This window comes from Phacochoerus africanus, chromosome 4 (genome assembly GCF_016906955.1).
Source record: "Phacochoerus africanus isolate WHEZ1 chromosome 4, ROS_Pafr_v1, whole genome shotgun sequence".
NCBI lineage: Eukaryota > Metazoa > Chordata > Mammalia > Artiodactyla > Suidae > Phacochoerus > Phacochoerus africanus.
In genome coordinates this window covers 72,374,133-72,393,283 of record NC_062547.1, presented here as the reverse complement: position 1 = coordinate 72,393,283, position 19,151 = coordinate 72,374,133, and the positions used below count along the sequence as shown (strand labels likewise).

General features: G+C 41.0%; 1 protein-coding gene across 7 annotated transcripts in view; it reads left to right on the top strand.

Annotated features, from left to right (window-relative positions):
- Positions 1–19,151, top strand: part of LOC125125791 (putative adhesion G protein-coupled receptor E4P) — a 47,146-nt gene that overhangs the window by 15,012 nt on the left and 12,983 nt on the right. For 6 of the 7 annotated variants that reach the window (XM_047777304.1, XM_047777309.1, XM_047777307.1 and 3 more), the window contains 8 exons: positions 573–725; positions 4,325–4,365; positions 5,042–5,177; positions 5,861–5,968; positions 11,125–11,309; positions 12,477–12,644; positions 15,932–16,126; positions 16,883–17,118. In XM_047777304.1, coding sequence (XP_047633260.1) covers positions 573–725; positions 4,325–4,365; positions 5,042–5,177; positions 5,861–5,968; positions 11,125–11,309; positions 12,477–12,644; positions 15,932–16,126; positions 16,883–17,118 — 1,222 coding nt within the window. The remainder of the gene's footprint in view (positions 1–572; positions 726–4,324; positions 4,366–5,041; positions 5,178–5,860; positions 5,969–11,124; positions 11,310–12,476; positions 12,645–15,931; positions 16,127–16,882; positions 17,119–19,151) is intronic. The other variant, XM_047777306.1, reaches the window with a different exon arrangement.

Below are 19,151 nucleotides of genomic sequence, written 5' to 3'. Positions count from 1 at the left end.
GGTTTTAGGCATAAAGAAAGATTGTAAAATAGTGCAGTGAATTCTGTATAACTCTCACCCAATTCCCTAAGGTCAACCAATGATGTAACCATAATACATGATTGAAAAGTGAATGACTCTTGGTACAATAATATCAATTAAACCACAAATTTCATGCAAATGTCACCAGGTATTCCCGTAATGCCTGCCATTTCAGAATCTCACATTGGATTTAGTCATCCTGATCTTGTCTTGTCAAATCTGTCACAGTTCCTCAATCTTGCCTTGTCTTCTGTGACCTTGCTTTTGATAGGACACCGTAGATGCCCTTCTGAACTTTGCTTTTTTCCTTAGCCATATATCCTAGAAATGACTGTTGGATTTATAAATTAACTTAGAGAGAACTGTTATCTTTATAATATTGAATAATCTTAATATTACTAAATAATCTTAAGTAGTATTAAGTAATCTTAACCAAGGACAGTGCTGTTCTGGGAACATTTATGAATGACGTGGGCTAGTAGAGATCTCAGACCAGGGGAGATGGTATGGTCTTATGTGAATAAAAAGTGATATTTTCTCTTGATTCACAGATATTAATGAGTGTCAGACTGGGCTGGCAAAGTGCAAGCAGAAAGCATATTGCAGAAATGAAATTGGAAGTTACTACTGCAGCTGTGTCCCGAATTATCCTGTCTTCAACTGGGTGGCTGGTATCATTAAACTGGATCTTTCAGATTGTTATGGTAAGAACCTCCAAATACTTTTTCCACCATGAAAAAGGAGGCAGGGGTGCGCCTTTGAAAGTTCTATCAATTTCAGGCTAGGATAAGAGAGTAGAGATCTGTCCTGGCCCTTACCCTTTAATCATTGTTGTCCTTGGTTACTGTTTCCAGGGAGATCTCACTCAAGCTCACGGACCAATCACCACTTGTATGTAGATAGTTTACAGACCAATCACCACTTGTATGTAGATGGCTTACACATTTAGGTCTCTGCCTGGGTCTCTTTCCTGGGCTTCCAAAATGACACCTCTAATTTTTTATCAGAGTTCTTTATGTGTTCCTCTCTCACTCACTTTAAATTCAATTTCTGTATCTATCTGCCTACATACTAAAACCTATGATTTCATAGTAATACTTCTGATTCTAAGCCAACAACATGGATTGACCTAGCCTTCCCTCTTTTTCATTTGTCTTATTTGTAGCTCCTTTCTCCAATACAGAGAAAACTGGTTCTCACTATCTTACATATGTACTCGTTTGCTCATTCCTAGTATAATTCCATGTTTTGAGTTAGATTGACTGGGCTTAATTTCTGGCTCTGCCACCTACCATCTGGCTTTTGGGGTGATAACTTCTATATGTTTCACCTGTAAGTGAGACTAATAATAACATCTGTATTAGTTATGTGTTGCTGTGTAACAAATTACCCCAGCACTAGTGGCTTTAAACAACATACAGCTGAACCTCGAACAATGTTGAAGTTAGGGGCACTGACCCTCTGCACAGTTGAAAATCTGTATAAAGCTTTGCAATCAGTTTTCTCATCCATAGTTCCACATCTGCAGATACAACCAACCACACATCATGTAGGACTGCCATAAGTATTTATTGAAAAAAGTCTGTATATAAGCAAACCTGTGCAGTTCAAACCCATGTTGTTCAAGGTCAACTCTATATTTACTGTCTCACAGCCTCTATAAGCCAGGGATTCAAAGATGGCTTACCTGGGTTCTGGGTTTCTCATAGCTGCAAAGTGTTGACTGGGGATGCAGTCTCATCTGAAGTCTCAACGGTGGCAGGGGCAGGCAGGGGCAAATCTGCTTCCAGGTTCACTCCCATGGTTGCTGGCAGGACTCATTTCTTTGAAAGCTATTGGCTTGAAGGGCTCAGCTCCTTTTTGGTGGTGGGTGAGCTGCTGCCTTCAGTTCTTAGAGAGGTGGGCCTCAGTAGCTTGTTTTGTTATAGCAAACACAGGAGAATAGCCAGAGATAGTATGTGAACCAAACAGAATTAGAATCTTTTAGAATCTAATATTGGAAGTAACATCCTATCACTTTTGCTGGACTATATTCATTAGAAGTGAGTCACTGGGTCCAGTTATAGGGGGAATACTACACAAGGGTGAGTAAAGGGATATGAAGTAGGAATCTTGAGAATCATTTTGAAAACCTTCTTATCTCAGATTTTACTGGGTGGAATATCCCCCTGCCATTCATGTTCACCTGGATAGTGTGAATGTGATCTTATTTAACAATAATCTTTGCAGATATAATCAAATCAAGACGAGGTCAGACTAGATTAGGGTGAACCCTAAATCCAGCATGACTGGCATCCCTATAAGAAGAGGGAAATTTGGACACAAACAAACAAAAGACAACCTGTGGACTGCTAGAAAATATGTGCCAATGATGAGACCAACAAGGGTTTAATTTCCACAACACATGAACGGCTCATACAATGCAATATAAAAACGAATTAAAAAATGGGCATGGGCAGTGGGATTGGTGGCATCTTGGCAATACTGGGACACAGGTTTGATCCCTGGCCTCCCACAGTGGGTTAAGGATCCCATACTGCCACAGTTGCAGCATAGTTCGCAGCTGAGGCTCAGATCTGAACCCTGACCAGGGAACTCCTTATGCTGCAGGGCGGCCAAAAAGGGAAAAAAAGAAAAAGAAAGAAGAAGCTAGATAGAAGAAACAAAGTAAGATCTCTCTTAGAGCCTTCAAAGGAGCCACAGCCATGCTGATACCTTGATTTTGGACCTACCGCTCCCAGAACCTTGAAAGAATACATTTCTGGGAGTTCCCACTATGACAAAATGGGATCGGCAGTGTCTCTGGAGTGCTGAGGTTCAATCCCTGGTCTGGCACAGTGGGTTAAGGATCCAGCATTGCTGCAGCTGCAGTATAGCTTGCAACTGTGGCTTGAATCTGATAGCTGGCCTGGGAACTTCATATACCAAGGGGAGGCCAAAAAAAAAAATGTTGACGACTGACTTATGAAATAATATACATCAAATAAAAATTTTAAAAAAGAATGCATTTCTGTTGCTTTGAGCCACTCAGTTTGTGATGCTTTGCTACTGCAGCCCTAGGAAATTAGTACACATCACGGATCATTAAATTTGATGTGTGCAATTTTTAGCACAGGGCCAGGCACCTAGGAAGCCTCAATAAATGTTAGCTATTCTGCTACATATCTCAGTTCTAAAATCTTTTGTGTTCTTTTAAAAGTGATCATGTATAAGAAGTCACTTTACATACCATGCTATGTAGACAACATGGTATTATTACTGTTTCTACAGTATTACCTCAATTAACGCCCAATCCTTTGGGAAGCCTTGGCAGCCTTGGTGTGGTCCTTTTCTACACACTCCCAAGTCATTTCATCCTATTTATTAAGAACCTGTTAGACTCTTGCAGTCACTTATTTATTTAATTAAAATTAAAAAAAATTTTTTTTCTCGTTATCGATTTACAATGTTCTGTCAACTTATGCTGTATAGCAAAGTGACACAGTCATACTATTTATTCGTCTTTATTTGCTTGGTGACTTTCCCAAAGGACTGCAAACACCACAATGGAGTATGCTTTATCTCTTTATTAGCCTATATCCATAAGATTTAGCCTGGCTTTTAGTAGGTGCTCAATAAATACTATTGACTGAATTAGTGAACTGGAAACCCCAACCTAATTTCCTTTTATTTATTTGTTTATTTCTATTTTTGTACAATTTTTATTTGAAGTATAGTTGATTTGCAATATTGTGTTAGTTTCAGTTACACAGCCCAGTGATCATTTATGCATAAATATATGTATTTTTTTAGATTCTTTTCCCTTGTAGGTTATCACAAAATACTGAGTACAGTTCCCTGTGCTATACAGTAGGTCCTTGTTTATCTATTCTATATATAGCAGTGCATATATGTTAATCCCAACATCCCAATTTGTTCCTCTTCCCCTTTCATCTTTGGTAACCATAAGTTTGTCTTCTATGTCTGTGAGTCTCTGTTTTATAAACAAGATCATTGTATCACTCTTAGATTTCACATATAAGTGATATCATATGATATTTGTTTTTCTGTCTGACTTACTTTGCTTAGTATGATAATCTCCATGTCCACCCATGTTGATGCAAATGTTATGATTTTGTACTTTTTAATGGCTGAGTAATATTCCATCATATATATGTACCACATCTTCTTTATCCATTCCTCTGCCAATGGGCACATAGGTTACTTTCATGTAAACACTCAACTTGAGTGTGATTGGAAGAAGGATGTATAACATCATGTGTTATCTGCCACATTTCTTTTGACTGTTACTTTTCTTTCCCAGAGGCTACTCCTGAGGAGTCACAGATACCAGGGAACATTTGGGTGAGTAAGCTCCAGCCTAGGTTTGGGAAACAGCCAGTCAGTCATCATTTTTTTTCTTTTTTTTTTTTGGCCATACCCATGGCATGCAGAAGTTCCCAGGCCAGGGACTGAACCTGCAGCACAGCAACATCTGAGCCACAGCAGTGACAACAGCAGATCCTTAACCCACCATGCCACAGGGAATTTCCATGCATTTGTTGTTTGTAGAGTTTTGTGGGGTTTTTTGATTTTTTTTTTTTTTGGTCTCTTTGCCATTTCTTGGGCTGCTCCCCGCAACATATGGAGGTTCTCAGGCTAGGGGTTGAATTGGAGCTGTAGCCACCGGCCTATGCCAGAGCCACAGCAAGGTGGGATCCGAGCTGTGTCTGCCACCTACACCACAGCTCACGGCCAACACCAGATCCTTAACCCACTGAGCAAGGCCAGGGATCGAACCCGCAACCTCATGGTTCCTAGTCGGATTCGTTAACCACTGAGCCATGATGGGAACTCCTATTTGTAGAGTTTTTGATGATGGCCATTATGACTGCCATGAGGTGATATCTCATTGTGGTTTTGATTTGCATTTCTTTAATAATTAGTGATGTTGTGCATCTTTTCATGTGCTTTTTGGCCATCTAGTCTTGCTTTCTTAAGTTTCAGTAAAACCACCTAATTCTCTTTATGTCTTTGAAAGCAAAATCTGAGGAACAATGGAAGCAAAAAGTACATTGCCAAAAAAGTGACCCAGCTACTTCAAAACATGGAATTGACCATATGGAATGAGAGTTTTATTTCTCCAGGAAAGGGTGAAAATCCCGTACTTGACATAGGTAAGCAACACTATGCATTTGCCTGATAACCAGAAAAATATATGAGGGTTGTCTTTCATCAGGCCTTGTGTTTGGAAAGCTTTTAAATTTTTTATTGAGGTAAAGTTGACTTACAACATTGTGTTAATTTCTGCTGTACAGCAAAGTGACTCAGTTACACATAAATATTTTTTTTCAGATTCTTTTCCATTATAGGTTATTATAGGATATTGAATATAATTCCCTGTGCTATACAATAGGACCTTGCTATTTACCCATCCTATGCATGCTAGTTTGCATATGATAATCCCCAAATCCCAGTCTTTCTCTCACCTACTTAGAAAGCTTCTAAATGTTTAAAAAGTTAAGTTCTCCCTTCCCCAGGCACTCCATTACACAATATCTAAAAAAAATTTTTTTTTGCTCTTTAAATATTCTATGGTAAAGGCTGAGTTTGCCTACCCTAGTTCCAGTTCTAGGAAGCATGGCCATCTCTTCTCTGCCCCTGAGCTGTGTGACCAATGTGTTTTATTTATGCCATGTTGACCATTCCCTCTCAGAAGTGAGGGTAGTACCATTTGGTCTACCTTGCATGCAGTAAATGAAATCACCAGTAGGGGACCTTTCAAAGGAGGAAGTTCTCCAGAGTGTTCCTCAGGCAGGAGAATTGAACAAAGCAGGATTCACTTTCCTAATGTTTTCAGTCTATGAAACCAAGAGGTGCAATGGGACCAGTGAGAAGGCTATTCTGGAGGCTGGAAATAACACAATGGATATCCACTGCACTGATGTTTTCAAAGGAACCTCAAGAGGTACTGTGTCTACGATGGATTCACTTGACCTCTAAATCGTAGGTGCTGTGATCTCATTTCTAGGTGATGGGACAAAGGGTGGAGCTTCCTAAGTTTTTAAGCTAAGAAGACTCTACCTGTTGGAATGAAAAGAGCTGCCTTGACCGGTAACCAGGCAGTTTTGAGGGTGCGCTTTGTATGGACTTTGTGACACACATCGGGGGTCAGGCAGGGATCCCTGATGTGTTTCTTTAAAAGGATGGGATGGTGCAGGCTCTGTTTCCATGTTACGATCCAAAAAGCTTGCTCTTGATGGTGGTGGAGGACTTGCCTCAAATGCTTTCTCTTCAGAAGCATTTTGATCCCTTTATTTATTTATTTGATTCTTCTTTTTAAATTGAAATACAGATAGTTGATTTACAATGTCGCATTAGTTTCAGGTGTACAGTACAGTGATTCATTTATGTATCTATACATAGATATATATCCATATATATGCACACATATATGGATACATACATACATATGCATATTGAGTAGATTTCCCTGTGCTATACAGTTGGTCCTTGTTTTTTATTAGTATATATATGTTAATCTCAAATTCATAATTGATCCCTCCCTCCTTTCCCCTTTGGTAACCATGCATTTGTTTCCTATGTCTATGAGTCTCTTTCAGTTTTGTAAATACATTCATTTGTATCTTTTTGTAGATTCCATATATAAGTAATATCATATAGTCTTTCTCTGACTTAACTTCGCTTCATATGACCATCTCTGGTTGCATCCATGTTGCTGCAAATGGCATTCTTTCATTCTTTGTTATATACGTACCACATCTTCTTTATCCATTCCTCTGCCGATGGACGCTTAGGTTACTTCCATGTCTTGGCTATCGTCAATAGTGCTGCTATTAACACTGGGGTGAGTGTATCCTTTTGAATTAGAGTTTTCTCCGGGTATATGCCCAGGAGTGGGATTGCAGGCATGATCCCTCTATTTAAAACAGTCACCCAGTCTCTATCCTACAAATTGGCAAACTTTTTTTTGTAAAAGTCCCAGGTAATAAATATTTTTGATTTTTTTGTCAGGTCATTTTTGTCATAACTACTCGACTCTGATGTTATAGTGTGAAAGCAGCTATAAATGATATGTAAATGAAGGAGCATGGCCATGTGCCAATAAAACTAAATTTACAGAAACAAGTGGTGGGCTAGATTTGACCCCCAGGCCACAGTTTGACACCCCTGCTTTATTCCGTTATTTTAGGTAAGTCTCTGCATTACATCCACACTATGCAATCTTTTTTTTTTTTTTTTGGCCACCCTGCAGCATATGGAGTTCCCAGGGATCAGATCTGAGCTGTGGTTGGGACCTATACCGTAGCTGCCGCAATGCTGGATTCTTTAACCCACTGTACCAGGCCAGGGATGGAACCCGAGTCGTGTTGCTGCAGAGAAGCTGCCCATCCTGTTGTGCCACAGTAGTAATTCCTGCAATCTTTTAAGAATTTATTTGTTCTCCATCTGTCCCATTACAACGTCAGCTCTCCAATGTCAGGGACTCTGCCTGTTTTGTTCCCTGCTGTGTCACAATGCCTAGAACACTGTCTGGCACACCGTAGGTGCTCCGTAAATATTTATTGAATGAATGCGTGAAAAAAATTTCAAAGAGAAAGACCCAGTTACCTTGAGAGAGTAAGGGACCTCTTGTGTTTTTCCTGGTTGCTGATTTATCTTCACTCTTTACTATGAGCTGGGGGGGGGGGGGAAATGACCTGAAAATGAGTTGAGTTTTTAAATGGAGTAAGTAGGAATATAGGTGGTAAGTGGCTTTGGATACAACTGGGATGGTAACGCATGAATAATTGAAGTTTAGGAAACATCACGTCCTGCTGTGCATTTAGCTTCTGTGAATTCAATTCTTCCTGCATGAAAAGGGGAGGGGAAGAGGAAGAGACGGAGGTGGAGGGAAAGAAAGAGAAACAGACAGAAGCAGAGAGAGTAGAGGAGGGGAGGGAGAGAAGGAGAATGAGAGAATGAATGAAACAGAATGGGTCATCCTGCATACCTTCCATTAAATTAGATACCCCAGTGTGAGCTCAGGATGGAAGATGGGAAAGTTTGGTTTTCTCATCTCGCCTGAGTTCCACCTTCTGAGGACAAACATCTTGCCTCATGATTCTGATTTTAAAACTTTTTTTTTTTATTAGCGCACAGTTGATTTACAACGTTCTGTCAATTTCTGCTGTACAGCAAAGAGACCCAGTCATACATATGTGTGTATATATATATGTATATACATGTGTATGTATACATGTGTGTGTATATATATATTCTTTTTCTTATATTATCTTCCATCATGGTCTATCCCGAGAGATCTGATATAGTTCCCTGTGCTGTACAGCAGGATCTCATTGCTTATCCATTCTAAATGGAATAGTTTGCATCTACCAACCCCAAACTCCCAGCCCATCCCACTCCCTCCCTTCTCCCACTTGGTCATGATTCTGATTTTGATGTCTAAGCCCATATATATATTAATTTTTTATTATGATTGATTTACAATGTTCTGTCAATTTCTGCTGTACGGTAAAGTGACCCAGTCATACGTATGTACATATTCTTTTTCTCACATTATCCTCCATCTTGTTCTATTGCACGTGATTGAATATATAGTTCCCCTGTGCTATACAGCGGGATCTCATTGTTCATCCACTTCAAATGCAACAGCTTTCACCTACCGACCCCAGACTCCCAATCCATCCCTCTCCCTCCCCCTCATCCCTGGCAAACAGGAGTCTGTCCTCCATGTCCATGACCTTTTCTGTTTTGTAGATAGATCATTTGTGCCATATTTTAGACTCCACATGTAAGTGAGATCATATGGTGTCTGTCTTTTTCTTTCTGACTTAGTTCACTCAGTACGAGAGTCTCTAGTTCCATCCATGCTGCTTCACATGGAATGCTGAGTAGTATTCCATTGTATATATGTACCACATCTTCCTAATCCATTCATCCGTCGATGGGCATTTCCATGTCTTGTTTCCATGTCTTGGCTATTGTGAGTAGTGCTGTGATGAATATATGGGTGCATGTATCTTTTTCAGTGAAAGTTTTGTCTGGATATATATGCCCAGGAGTGGGATTGCTGGGTCATATGGTAGTTCTATTTTTAGTTTTCTGAGGAACTTCCATATAGTTTTCCATAGTGGTTGTACCAATTTACATTCCCACCAGCAGTGTAGGAGGGTTCCCTTTTCTCCACATTCTTCTCCAGCATTTGTTATTTGTTGACTTGTTAATGATGGCCACTCTAACTGGTGTGAGGTGGTGCCTCCTTGTAGTTTTGATTTGCATTTTTCTAATAATTAGTGATGTTGAGCATTTTTTCATGTGCCTGCTGGCCATCCATATATCTTTTTTGGTGAAGTGTCTGTTTAGGTCTTCTGCCCATTTTTCAGTTGGGTTGTTTGTTTTTTTGTTGTTGTTGAGTTGTATGTGTGTTTGTATATTTTGTAGATGAAACCTTTGTTGGTTGAGTCATTTGCAAAAATTTTCTCCCATTTTGTGGGTTGTCTTTTCATTTTTTAAATGGTTTCCTTTGCTGTGCAGAAGCTTCTTAATTAGGTCCCATTGGTTTGTGTCTTTATTGTCTTTGTTCTAGAAGGTGGATCAACAAAGATGTTGCTGTGATTTATGTCAGAGAGCGTTCTGCATATGTTTTCCTCTAGAAGTTTTACAGTATCTGGCATATGTTTAGGTCTTTAATCCACTTTGAGTTTATTTTTGTGTATGATGTTAGAAAATGTTTTAATTTCATCCTCTTACATGCAGTTGTCCAGTTTTCCCAGCACCATTTCTTGGAGAGGCTATCTTTCCTCCACTGTATGTTCTTACCTCCTTTGCCATAGCTTAATAGACCATAGGTGTCTGGGTTTATTTCTGGGTTTCCTATCCTGTTCCATTGACTGTATTTCTGTTTTTATGCCAGTACCATACTGTTTTGATGACTGTAGCTTTGTGTTAGAGTCTGAAGTGAGGGAGCTTGATTCCTCCAGTTCCATTTTTTCTTTCCCATGTTGCTTTGACTATTCGAGGTCTTTTGTGTTTCCATACAAATTTTACAATATTTCGTTCTGGTTCTATAAAGAATGCCTTTGGTAACTTGATAGGGATTGCATTGAATCTATGTATTGTCTTAGGTAGTATTGTCATTTTGACCACATTGTACTTCCAATCCAAGAGCATGGTATATTTTTCCATCTATTTGTGTCTTCTTTGATTTCCTTAATCATTTAGGTAGGTTTATTCCTAGGTATTGTATTCTTTTTGATGCAAGGTAAATGGGATTGTTTCCCTAATTTCTCTTTCTGATCTTTCATCGTTAGTATATAGAAATGCAATTGATTTCTGTGTATTAACTTCGTATTCTGCTACTACCAAATTCATTGATGAGTTCTAATAGTTTTCTGATAGTGTCTTTAGGATTTTCTAGTATAGAAATATGTCATCTGCAAACAATGATAGTTTTGCTTCTTCTTTTCCAATTTGGATTCCTTTTATTTCTTTTTCTTCTCTGACTGCCATGGCTAGGACTTCCAAGACTATGTTGAATAACATTGGTGAAAAAGGACATCCTTGTCTTGTTCCTGATCTTAGTGGAAATGCTTTCAGTTTTTCACCATTGAGAATGATGTTAGCTATGGTTTGTCATAAATGGCTTCTATTATATTGAGGTAGTTCCCCTCTGTGCCACTCTCTGGAGAGTTTTTTTTTGAATCAGGAACAGGTGTTGAATTTTGTGAAAAGCTTTTCTGCATCTATTGAGATAATCATATGGTTTTTATTTTTTAGTTTGTTGATATGATGTATCACATTGTCATATACGTATTTACAACACATCAGGGGACTCTTTTGCATATATATCCCTTATAATGTGTGGGCCATTATACTATGTATTACTATACATACAGCTATGCCCCAAGCCTCTGTAATGAACCAACATGTAATACAATACAAGCCAATACATGTAATGTATTGATTGGGCAATGGAAGGGATTTCCAAGTGGGAGTTTGACTTTCATAATGTTTGCCCTATGACCCTTATGCAAGACACTAGTGTACCCATTCGTCAAACCTTAGATATCCTACAAAATGATTTTTCTTCTCTTTCCTCAGGTAGGAATGCAGTTGCGCTGATCACTTATCAATCCCTTGGGGATATTCTCAATGGATCCTTTTTCAGTGACCGAAGAGGGCCAAAGGAAGTCAAAATAAACTCTCAAGTGATAAGCGGCTCCATTGGGGTGAAGGAAAATGTTAACCTAGCAAAACCCATGTTCCTGACCTTCCAGCACACTCGGGTGAGCAAAATCCAGGCTGGTTCTGTAGGCATTACCTTCAGGGGTGTTTTATCAAGGTCCTGGCAGAAAACAGATTGCAACTCTGATCATTCAGAATAAGAGAACTGGAGTTCCCATCGTGGCTCAGTGGTAACAAACCCGACCAGCATCCACAAGAATGTGTGTTCAATTCCTGGCCTTGATCAGTGGGTTAAGGATTGCGTTGCCATGAGCTGTGGCATTGGCATAGGTCACAGATGTGGCTTGGATTCCATGTTGCTGTGGCTGTGGTGTAGGCTGGCAGCAACAGCTCGGATTTGACCCCTAACCCAGGAACTTCCATATGTTGTGGATGTGGTCCTAAAAATACAAAAAAAAGAAAAAAGAAAAAAAGAAAAAGAAAGAAAGAAAGAAAAGAAAAGAGCACCAACAAGGCATGTTGAGGCATCCAGAGATGCCCACATTGGGCAACTATTATCATATTTAAGCCTAAAAAGGCATTAAGGAGTCCTCGTCGTGGCGCAGTGGTTAACGAATCCGACTAGGAACCATGAGGTTGCGGGTTCGGTCCCTGCCCTTGCTCAGTGGGTTAACGATCTGGCGTTGCTGTGAGCTGTGGTGTAGGTTGCAGACGCGGCTCGGATCCTGCATTGCTGTGGCTCTGGCGTGGGCCGGTGGCTGCAGCTCTGATTTGACCCCTAGCCTGGGAACCTCCATATGCCGCGGGAGTGGTCCAAGAAATGGCAAAAAGACAAAAATAAAAAAATAAAAAAAAAGTCATTAAGAGGGATGAGCATCATGGAGCTCAGTGAAGGCTCCAGATGTGGAGGAGGGATTGTCCTGCTGGAAATGGAGATAGCCTGCAGCAGAAAAGGAGTCTGGAAGGAATACCTGACCTGTCTGTCTTCCCCTTCAGTGGTCTCTCACTGGTTTCTCTCATTGGTCCTACCAGTAACAAGCATCCTGGGTAAAGGGTCAGTTCCAGGGGGATCTGAGATGACCAGAGAAGGGCAGAATAAATGAAGACTAAACCCCACAATAAATGTGGGCTACGAAACTCTTCCCCATGAGTGTCCCTACTTGATAGAATTTTCCCAACCCAATTTCCAACCCAGTGCATCTGTGATTAACCTATAAAATTGAAATCATTCTCTTTCTCTATTCTCTATTTCTCTACTCTCTTTCCAGCCTGTTGAAGGGAGAAGAAAATATATTTGTGTCTACTGGAAAGGATCAGAGGAGGGGGGCAGCTGGTCAACCGCAGGCTGCTCTCACTTGGGCAGCAATGATTCTCACACAAGATGCAAATGCTACCACCTCTCCAGCTTTGCCGTCCTCATGTCTCTTGCTCCCAAGGTACCGCCTTCATGGTCCCTTCTCATGAACTGTGTTGTGTCCAGGAAGCCTGTGTGGTCATCCTCTCCATATCTTAGGAAAAAAAACCCTCTGAGATAAGGAGTCAAGTAGAAGGAGCTTACTTGAGAGGCAATTCCAGGGAAGTACCACTTAGGAACTGGGAAGTGAAATGGGAAAAGGACAGAAGCCAGTGAAGAGAGCTTGGTCAAGCCAGATACTCCTCTGGGTAATTGGAGCTTACTTCCCTCTAGGGGATTCTTGGAGCCAGTGGAAAAGACACACCTAAGAGTCATCCTGACTCAACGGTGAAAGAGTTGGGGTACTGATACACCAACTCCCTTCAGTCATTTGTTGAAAGCTGCATCCAGAGGGTGCTCATTCTCTGACATGTCTATGGGCATGGGCAGGGGAGCTCAAAACTAGAAAAGAAAGCTCCCCATCCCCTGTCAGACCAGAAGGAAGGCCACTGACTATCACCAATGAAAAAACGTAGTCTCCTGAACTTTATAGGTCCCAACCACATCTCAAATAACTCAGATTTAAAGAAATTTACCTAACTTTCCCCCCTATTTCTTTCAATCTCCCAATTACTGAGCATTTATTGTAAGACAACCATCATATTTGAATGCATGGCCTCATTTTATTTTATTTTTAATTTTTTAATTAAAATATAATTGATTTGGAGTTCCATCATGGCACAGCAAAAATGAATCTGTCTAGGAACCATGACGTTGCAGGTTCAATCCCTGTCCTTACTCAGTGGGTTAACGATCTGGCATTGCCATGAGCTGTGGTGTAGGCCAGTAGCTCTAGCTCCAATTGGACCCCTAGCCTGAGAATCTCCATATGCCACAGGGGTAGCCCTAAGAAGCAAGAAAAAAAAAAGTATAATTGATTTACAATGTTGTGTCAATATCTGCTACACAGCAAAGTAATCCAGTCATACATGTAGATACCTTCCCTCTCTTATACATCTTCCATCATGATCTATCCCAAGAGACTGGATATAATTCCCTGTGCTCTACAGTAGGACCTCATTGCTTATCCATCCTAAATGTAATAGTTTGCATCTACTAACTCCAAACTCCCAGTCCATCCCTCTCCTGCCCCCTCCCCCTTGACAACCACAAGTGTGTTCTCCATGTCTGTGAGTTTGTTTCTGTTCTGCAGATAGGTTCATTTGTTAGGCCTCATTTATTCATCCAGCAAATTCAGATGTGAGTGCCTGCTATGTACCAGATGCCATCCTAGGCATTGTGGATCCAGCAGAGAGCAAAACATATAAAGAAATTTCAGCCTTCATGAGATTACTGTTTTTTTCGGGCCGCACCTGCAGCATATGGAGGTTCCCAGGTTAGGGGTTCAATCAGGACTGCAGCTGCTGGCCTACACCACAGCCACAGCAATACTGGATCCTTAACCCACTCAGCGAGGCCACGGATCAAACCCCACACTCTCATGGATACTAGTCAGGTTCATAACCTGCTGAGACACAACAGGAACTCCCTGAGATTGCTTTTGGATGCTGTGTTGTCCAATAGGATCACCAGCCACAGGTGGCTACTGAACACATGAAAGGTGACTGAAGAACCAAATTTTACTTTATTTTATTTTTTTTGTCTTTTTGCTATTTCTTGGGCCGATCCCGCGGCATGGATGTTCCCAGGTTAGAGGGAAAATCGGAGCTGTAGCCTCCAGCCTACGCCAGAGCCACAGCAACGTGGGATCCGAGCCACGTCTGCAACCTACACCACAGCTCACAGCAACGCCGGATCGTCAACCCACTGAGCAAGGCCAGGGACCGAACCCACAACCTCATGGTTCCTAGTCGGATTCCTTAACCACTGCACCACGCCAGGAAATCTGAACCAAATTTTAAATTTTACTTAATTTTTTAAAGTTCTCAGTGCTTTATTTTTAAAAATCATTTAAAAAGTTTTATTGAAGTATAGCTGATTTACAATGTTATGATAATTTCTGGAATTTTAATTTTAAGGTATTTAATTTAAGAAGCAGGAGTTCCCATTGTGGCTTAGCGGATTAAGAATGTGGCTAATATCCATAAGGATGTGGGTTCAATCCCTGGCCTCGTTCAGTGGGTTGAGGATCTGGCATTGCCATGAGCTGTGGTGAAGGTTGCAGATGCGGCTCAAATCAGGTGTTGCTGTGACTGTGGTTAGGCTGGCAGCTACAGCTCCAATTTGACCCCTAGCTGGGAACTTCCATATGCTGAAAAAAAAAAAAAAAGAAACACTGTAAAATGTTTTCCACTAAACACAGCTTTATTGTTTGGTAGCACCATGTTTTACTTTCACCGCTTAAAATATAGCATCTGAATTGAGATGCTCTGTATGTGTGAAATATATACTGAGTTTCAAAGGCTGAATATGGAAGAAAAAGAGTATCCTTATACCTCATTATTAATCGTTTTACATTAAATGTTGTTTGAACTGATTGCTAACTATGTTATTATATTATATTCAACACATTGAACTGACAGTATTTTGAACATATACTATTAAGTTAATTTGACTTTTTTTTTTTTTTTTACATTTTCAAAGCGATGTCTACTAGAAAATTTAAAGTTATACCTGAGGCTCACCTGTTTCTATCAGACAGCACTGATCTAGTGGTTTCAGTTTTTCAACAGCCCTGTGCTCCCCTTCTTTTTGTCTTTTTGTCTTTTTAGGGCTGCATCCATGGCCTATAGAGGTTCCCAGGCGAGGGTCAAATCGGAGCTACAGCTGCTGGCCTACACCACAGCCACAGCAACACCAGACCTGAGCTGGGTCTGTGACCTACACTATAGCTCATGGCAATGCCGGATCTTTGACCTGCTGAGCGAGGCCAGGGATAGAACCCTCAACCTCATGGTTCCTAGTCGGATTTGTTTCCACTGCGCCACAACAGGAACTCCTATCACTGCCCCCATTTTTTTTTGTCTTTTTGCCATTTCTTGGGCCATATGGAAGTTCCCAGGCTAGGGTTCGAATTGGAGCTGTAGCTGCCGGCCTACGCCAGAGCCACAGCAACTCAGGATCCGAGACTCGTCTGCAACCCGCACCTCAGCTCACGGCAACACTGGATCCCTAACCCACTGAGCAAGGCCAGGGATTGGATGAGAACTCCTCATTGTTCCCATTTTGAAGAAGGGAGCAGAAAGTCTCAGATTAAGAGGTTAAGTCACTTGTCTGGGGGGCTATACTGGGAAGCCCATCTGATGCTCCATCAGGAACATGGAAACAGAGTTGGAAGCTATAATGGATTCTTGCTTGGGTGGCTCACAGGAGGATCCTGTGCTGACCATGATCACCTACGTGGGGCTTAGCCTCTCTCTGCTGTGCCTGCTCCTGGCCGCCCTCACCTTCCTCCTGTGTCGATCCATCCAGAACACCAGCACCTCCCTCCACCTGCAGCTCTCCATCTGCCTCTTCCTGGCCCACCTCCTCTTCCTTACAGGGATTGATCAAACCGAGCCTGAGGTAGGTGATTTAACCAAATTACTTCCTTGTCATAATCCAATCTAGCCAGCTTGTTTTGAAGAAAGATGGGGAGAGAGGCAATAGTCAACCATGAAAGTGTAGGGGGAAAAAGCAAGAGTTCCCATTTCATCTCTTCCCCTGTATAACTTTGAACCTGATGCATACTTTCCAAATATAGTATATATCCCTTAGCCCAGTCAAGCTGATACATAAAATTAATCAGCACAGGAGTTCCTGTTGAGGCTCAGCAGGTTAAGAACCTGACATAGTGTCCATGATGATGCAGTTTCAATTCCCTGGCCTTTCTCACTGGGTTAAGGATCCAGTGTTTCCATAAGCTTCCGTATAGGTCACAGATGCAGCTTGGATCCCGTGTTGCTGTGGCTGTGGCTGTGGTGGTAAGCTGCATCTCCGATGCAACCCCTAGCTTGGGAACTTCCATATGCCACAGGGATGGCTCTAAAAATAAAAATTAACCAACACATCCATCCAAAGGGCAAGGTCAATGTCTATTATGGATTTGGAGCTTGCCCTCGTGGCATTCATTTCTTGGCCCTTCTGGTCTGCCCCATGCATGGGATAGGCAGATTTCAATGGCCAGTGAAAGACCCCAGGCAAAATGTGACAGGTGTTAGAATTGAAATTCCAGGCCTTATTATTAGTAGTAGTAGTAGTCAAGGAAATAATAAGTGCTAAGGCTATAATCAGGTACAGACCACATGGGCTCCATATTCCTAACTCTTGTCTTTCTTGTAGGTGCTGTGCTCGGTCATCGCAGGTATGTTGCATTATCTCTACTTGGCCGCCTTCACCTGGATGCTCCTTGAAGGTCTCCACCTCTTCCTCACTGTCAGGAACCTCAAGGTGGCCAACTACACCAGTGCAGGCAGATTCAAGAAGAGGTTCATGTACCCTTTTGGCTATGGGATCCCAGCGGTGATTGTGGCCATATCTGCTATAGCAGGACACAGAAATTATGGAACATATACTCAGTAAGCAGGATGGGTGCATTTATGGTGGAACTGATGTCTGTGGCCAATTGATAATCTGAAACAAATTAAAAAAAAAAACCAGTTTTCCAATTTTGAATTATACTCAGACCAGTCCTTCCTTAAGCCTGAATTCTGTTTTCTCTTGGAAAGCACTGTTTACTTAGGATCTTTAGAGTTGTATTCTATTGAGAATTTTGGTGAAATCTGAAGAAAACTATTGCCCCAGGCACAAGTCCCTACACACTAAATTTTGAAATACAACTTCAGGGAATTCAGGGACAAAAAAATAAATAAGTAAAGCAAATCCATGACCCACATTTCTGTGGGTTTGGAATTCCCATTTTGGCTCCATGAGTGAAGAATCTGACAAGTATCCACTGTGATGTGGGTTCAATCCCTGGCCTCACTCAATGGGGTGAGGATCCAGCGTTGTTGTGAACTCTGGTGTAGGTCACAGATGTGGCTGTGGTATAGGCTGGCAGCTGCAGCTGATTCAACCCCTAAAGAAAGAATTTGTGTGCTCTAGGTTTTATAGGATTCTGAAAAAGCAGGTTGACTAGGTTGAGGTGAATCTCCAAAATGTGAAGAATAATAGTAGCAACAAATATCAAAGGCTCGTGATGCATCGGCAATAGTGCTTCCTTTATTGCAGTATCTCATCTCATTCTCCCCACAATCCTTTGAAGTCAGCACTGCTCATTACCTCATGCACGGACATCTGGGGCTTTGCGCACCTAATAAACTTTTTCAAGGTCACAGCAAAAAAGAGAAAGTCGGAATTTCCAAGACAGGGGTCTGAATATCCATGTTCTGCTGCCTCACTGAAAAGAAAAATGTTTTAAAAGCTCTGCAAAGTTAGTTCAAGAGGTTTGTATTTCAGCAATGAGGAAGTAGGTGTAAGGTGTTTAAAAAACATGGATGAGGTCCCTCTAGAGCTCAAAGAGACACCTTGTCTCCAGCTTAAACCCTATGTATGGCCAGAATGAGTCTGGAGATATAAAGATGGGGTATGTTAGGGACTGGCAAAAGTTCTATAAAGAGCCAAGTGGTAACTATTTTTGTTTTGCAAGCCATACGGTCTTTTTAGCAATTACTCAACATTGCCCTTGTAGTATGAAAGCATCCTTGCATATAGGCAATAGGTAAATGAATGTGTGTAGCTATGGCTTGATAAAACTTCATTTACAAAAACAAAGGGTGGACTGGATTTGGCCTGTGGGCCTTAGTTTGCAACCCTTGGAACAGAACTAAGTGTGGGAGGTTTTCTCCTTACTCGGTGTTAGTAACTCCTTGTTATTTTCACAGTTTTTTTTTTTTTTTTTTACTGTCATGTTCCCTTTCAGAATTAATCATACTTCCTTTGCAAATATAGCCATGACAGAATACAACATATTTGGGCCCTAGAGTACTTGGGACATGGGCGAGGGTTAATTATTACTGTTGGTAGTTTTTGTAGCTCCAGTTAAATTATTATTTTTACTTTCTTATCTTAGCAATAATTATTACTAGGTTACCCACATTTACTGATCTTTAACTCTGCCAGGAACTGTACTCAAAAACTTTATGCATGTTACCTCATTTAATCCATCTATATGAGATCAATACTAGAAAAACTTCGATAAAAGAAATCAAAGGAGATTCAAAGAAATGGAGAGATAGTCCATGTTCATGGATAGGAAGATTCAATATTGTTAAGAAGTCATGTTTTCCCAACTTGATTTATAGATTTAATGTATTCCCAATCAAAATCCCAGAAAATTCTTTTGTGGATGTTGACAAACTGATTCTAATGTTTATAGGGAGAAGCAAATGACCCAGAATCATTAACATTATATTGAAGGAGAAAAACAAGGTCAGAGGGTTGATACTATCTGACTTCAAGACTTGGTATAGGAGTTCCTGCTATGATGCAGCAGGTTAAGGATCTGATTGTAGTGGCTCAGGTTGCTGGGGAGGCATAGGTTCGATCCCTGGCCCAGTGCAGTGGGTTGAAGAACTGACGTTGCTGCAGCCGTGGTATAAGTCACAGCTGT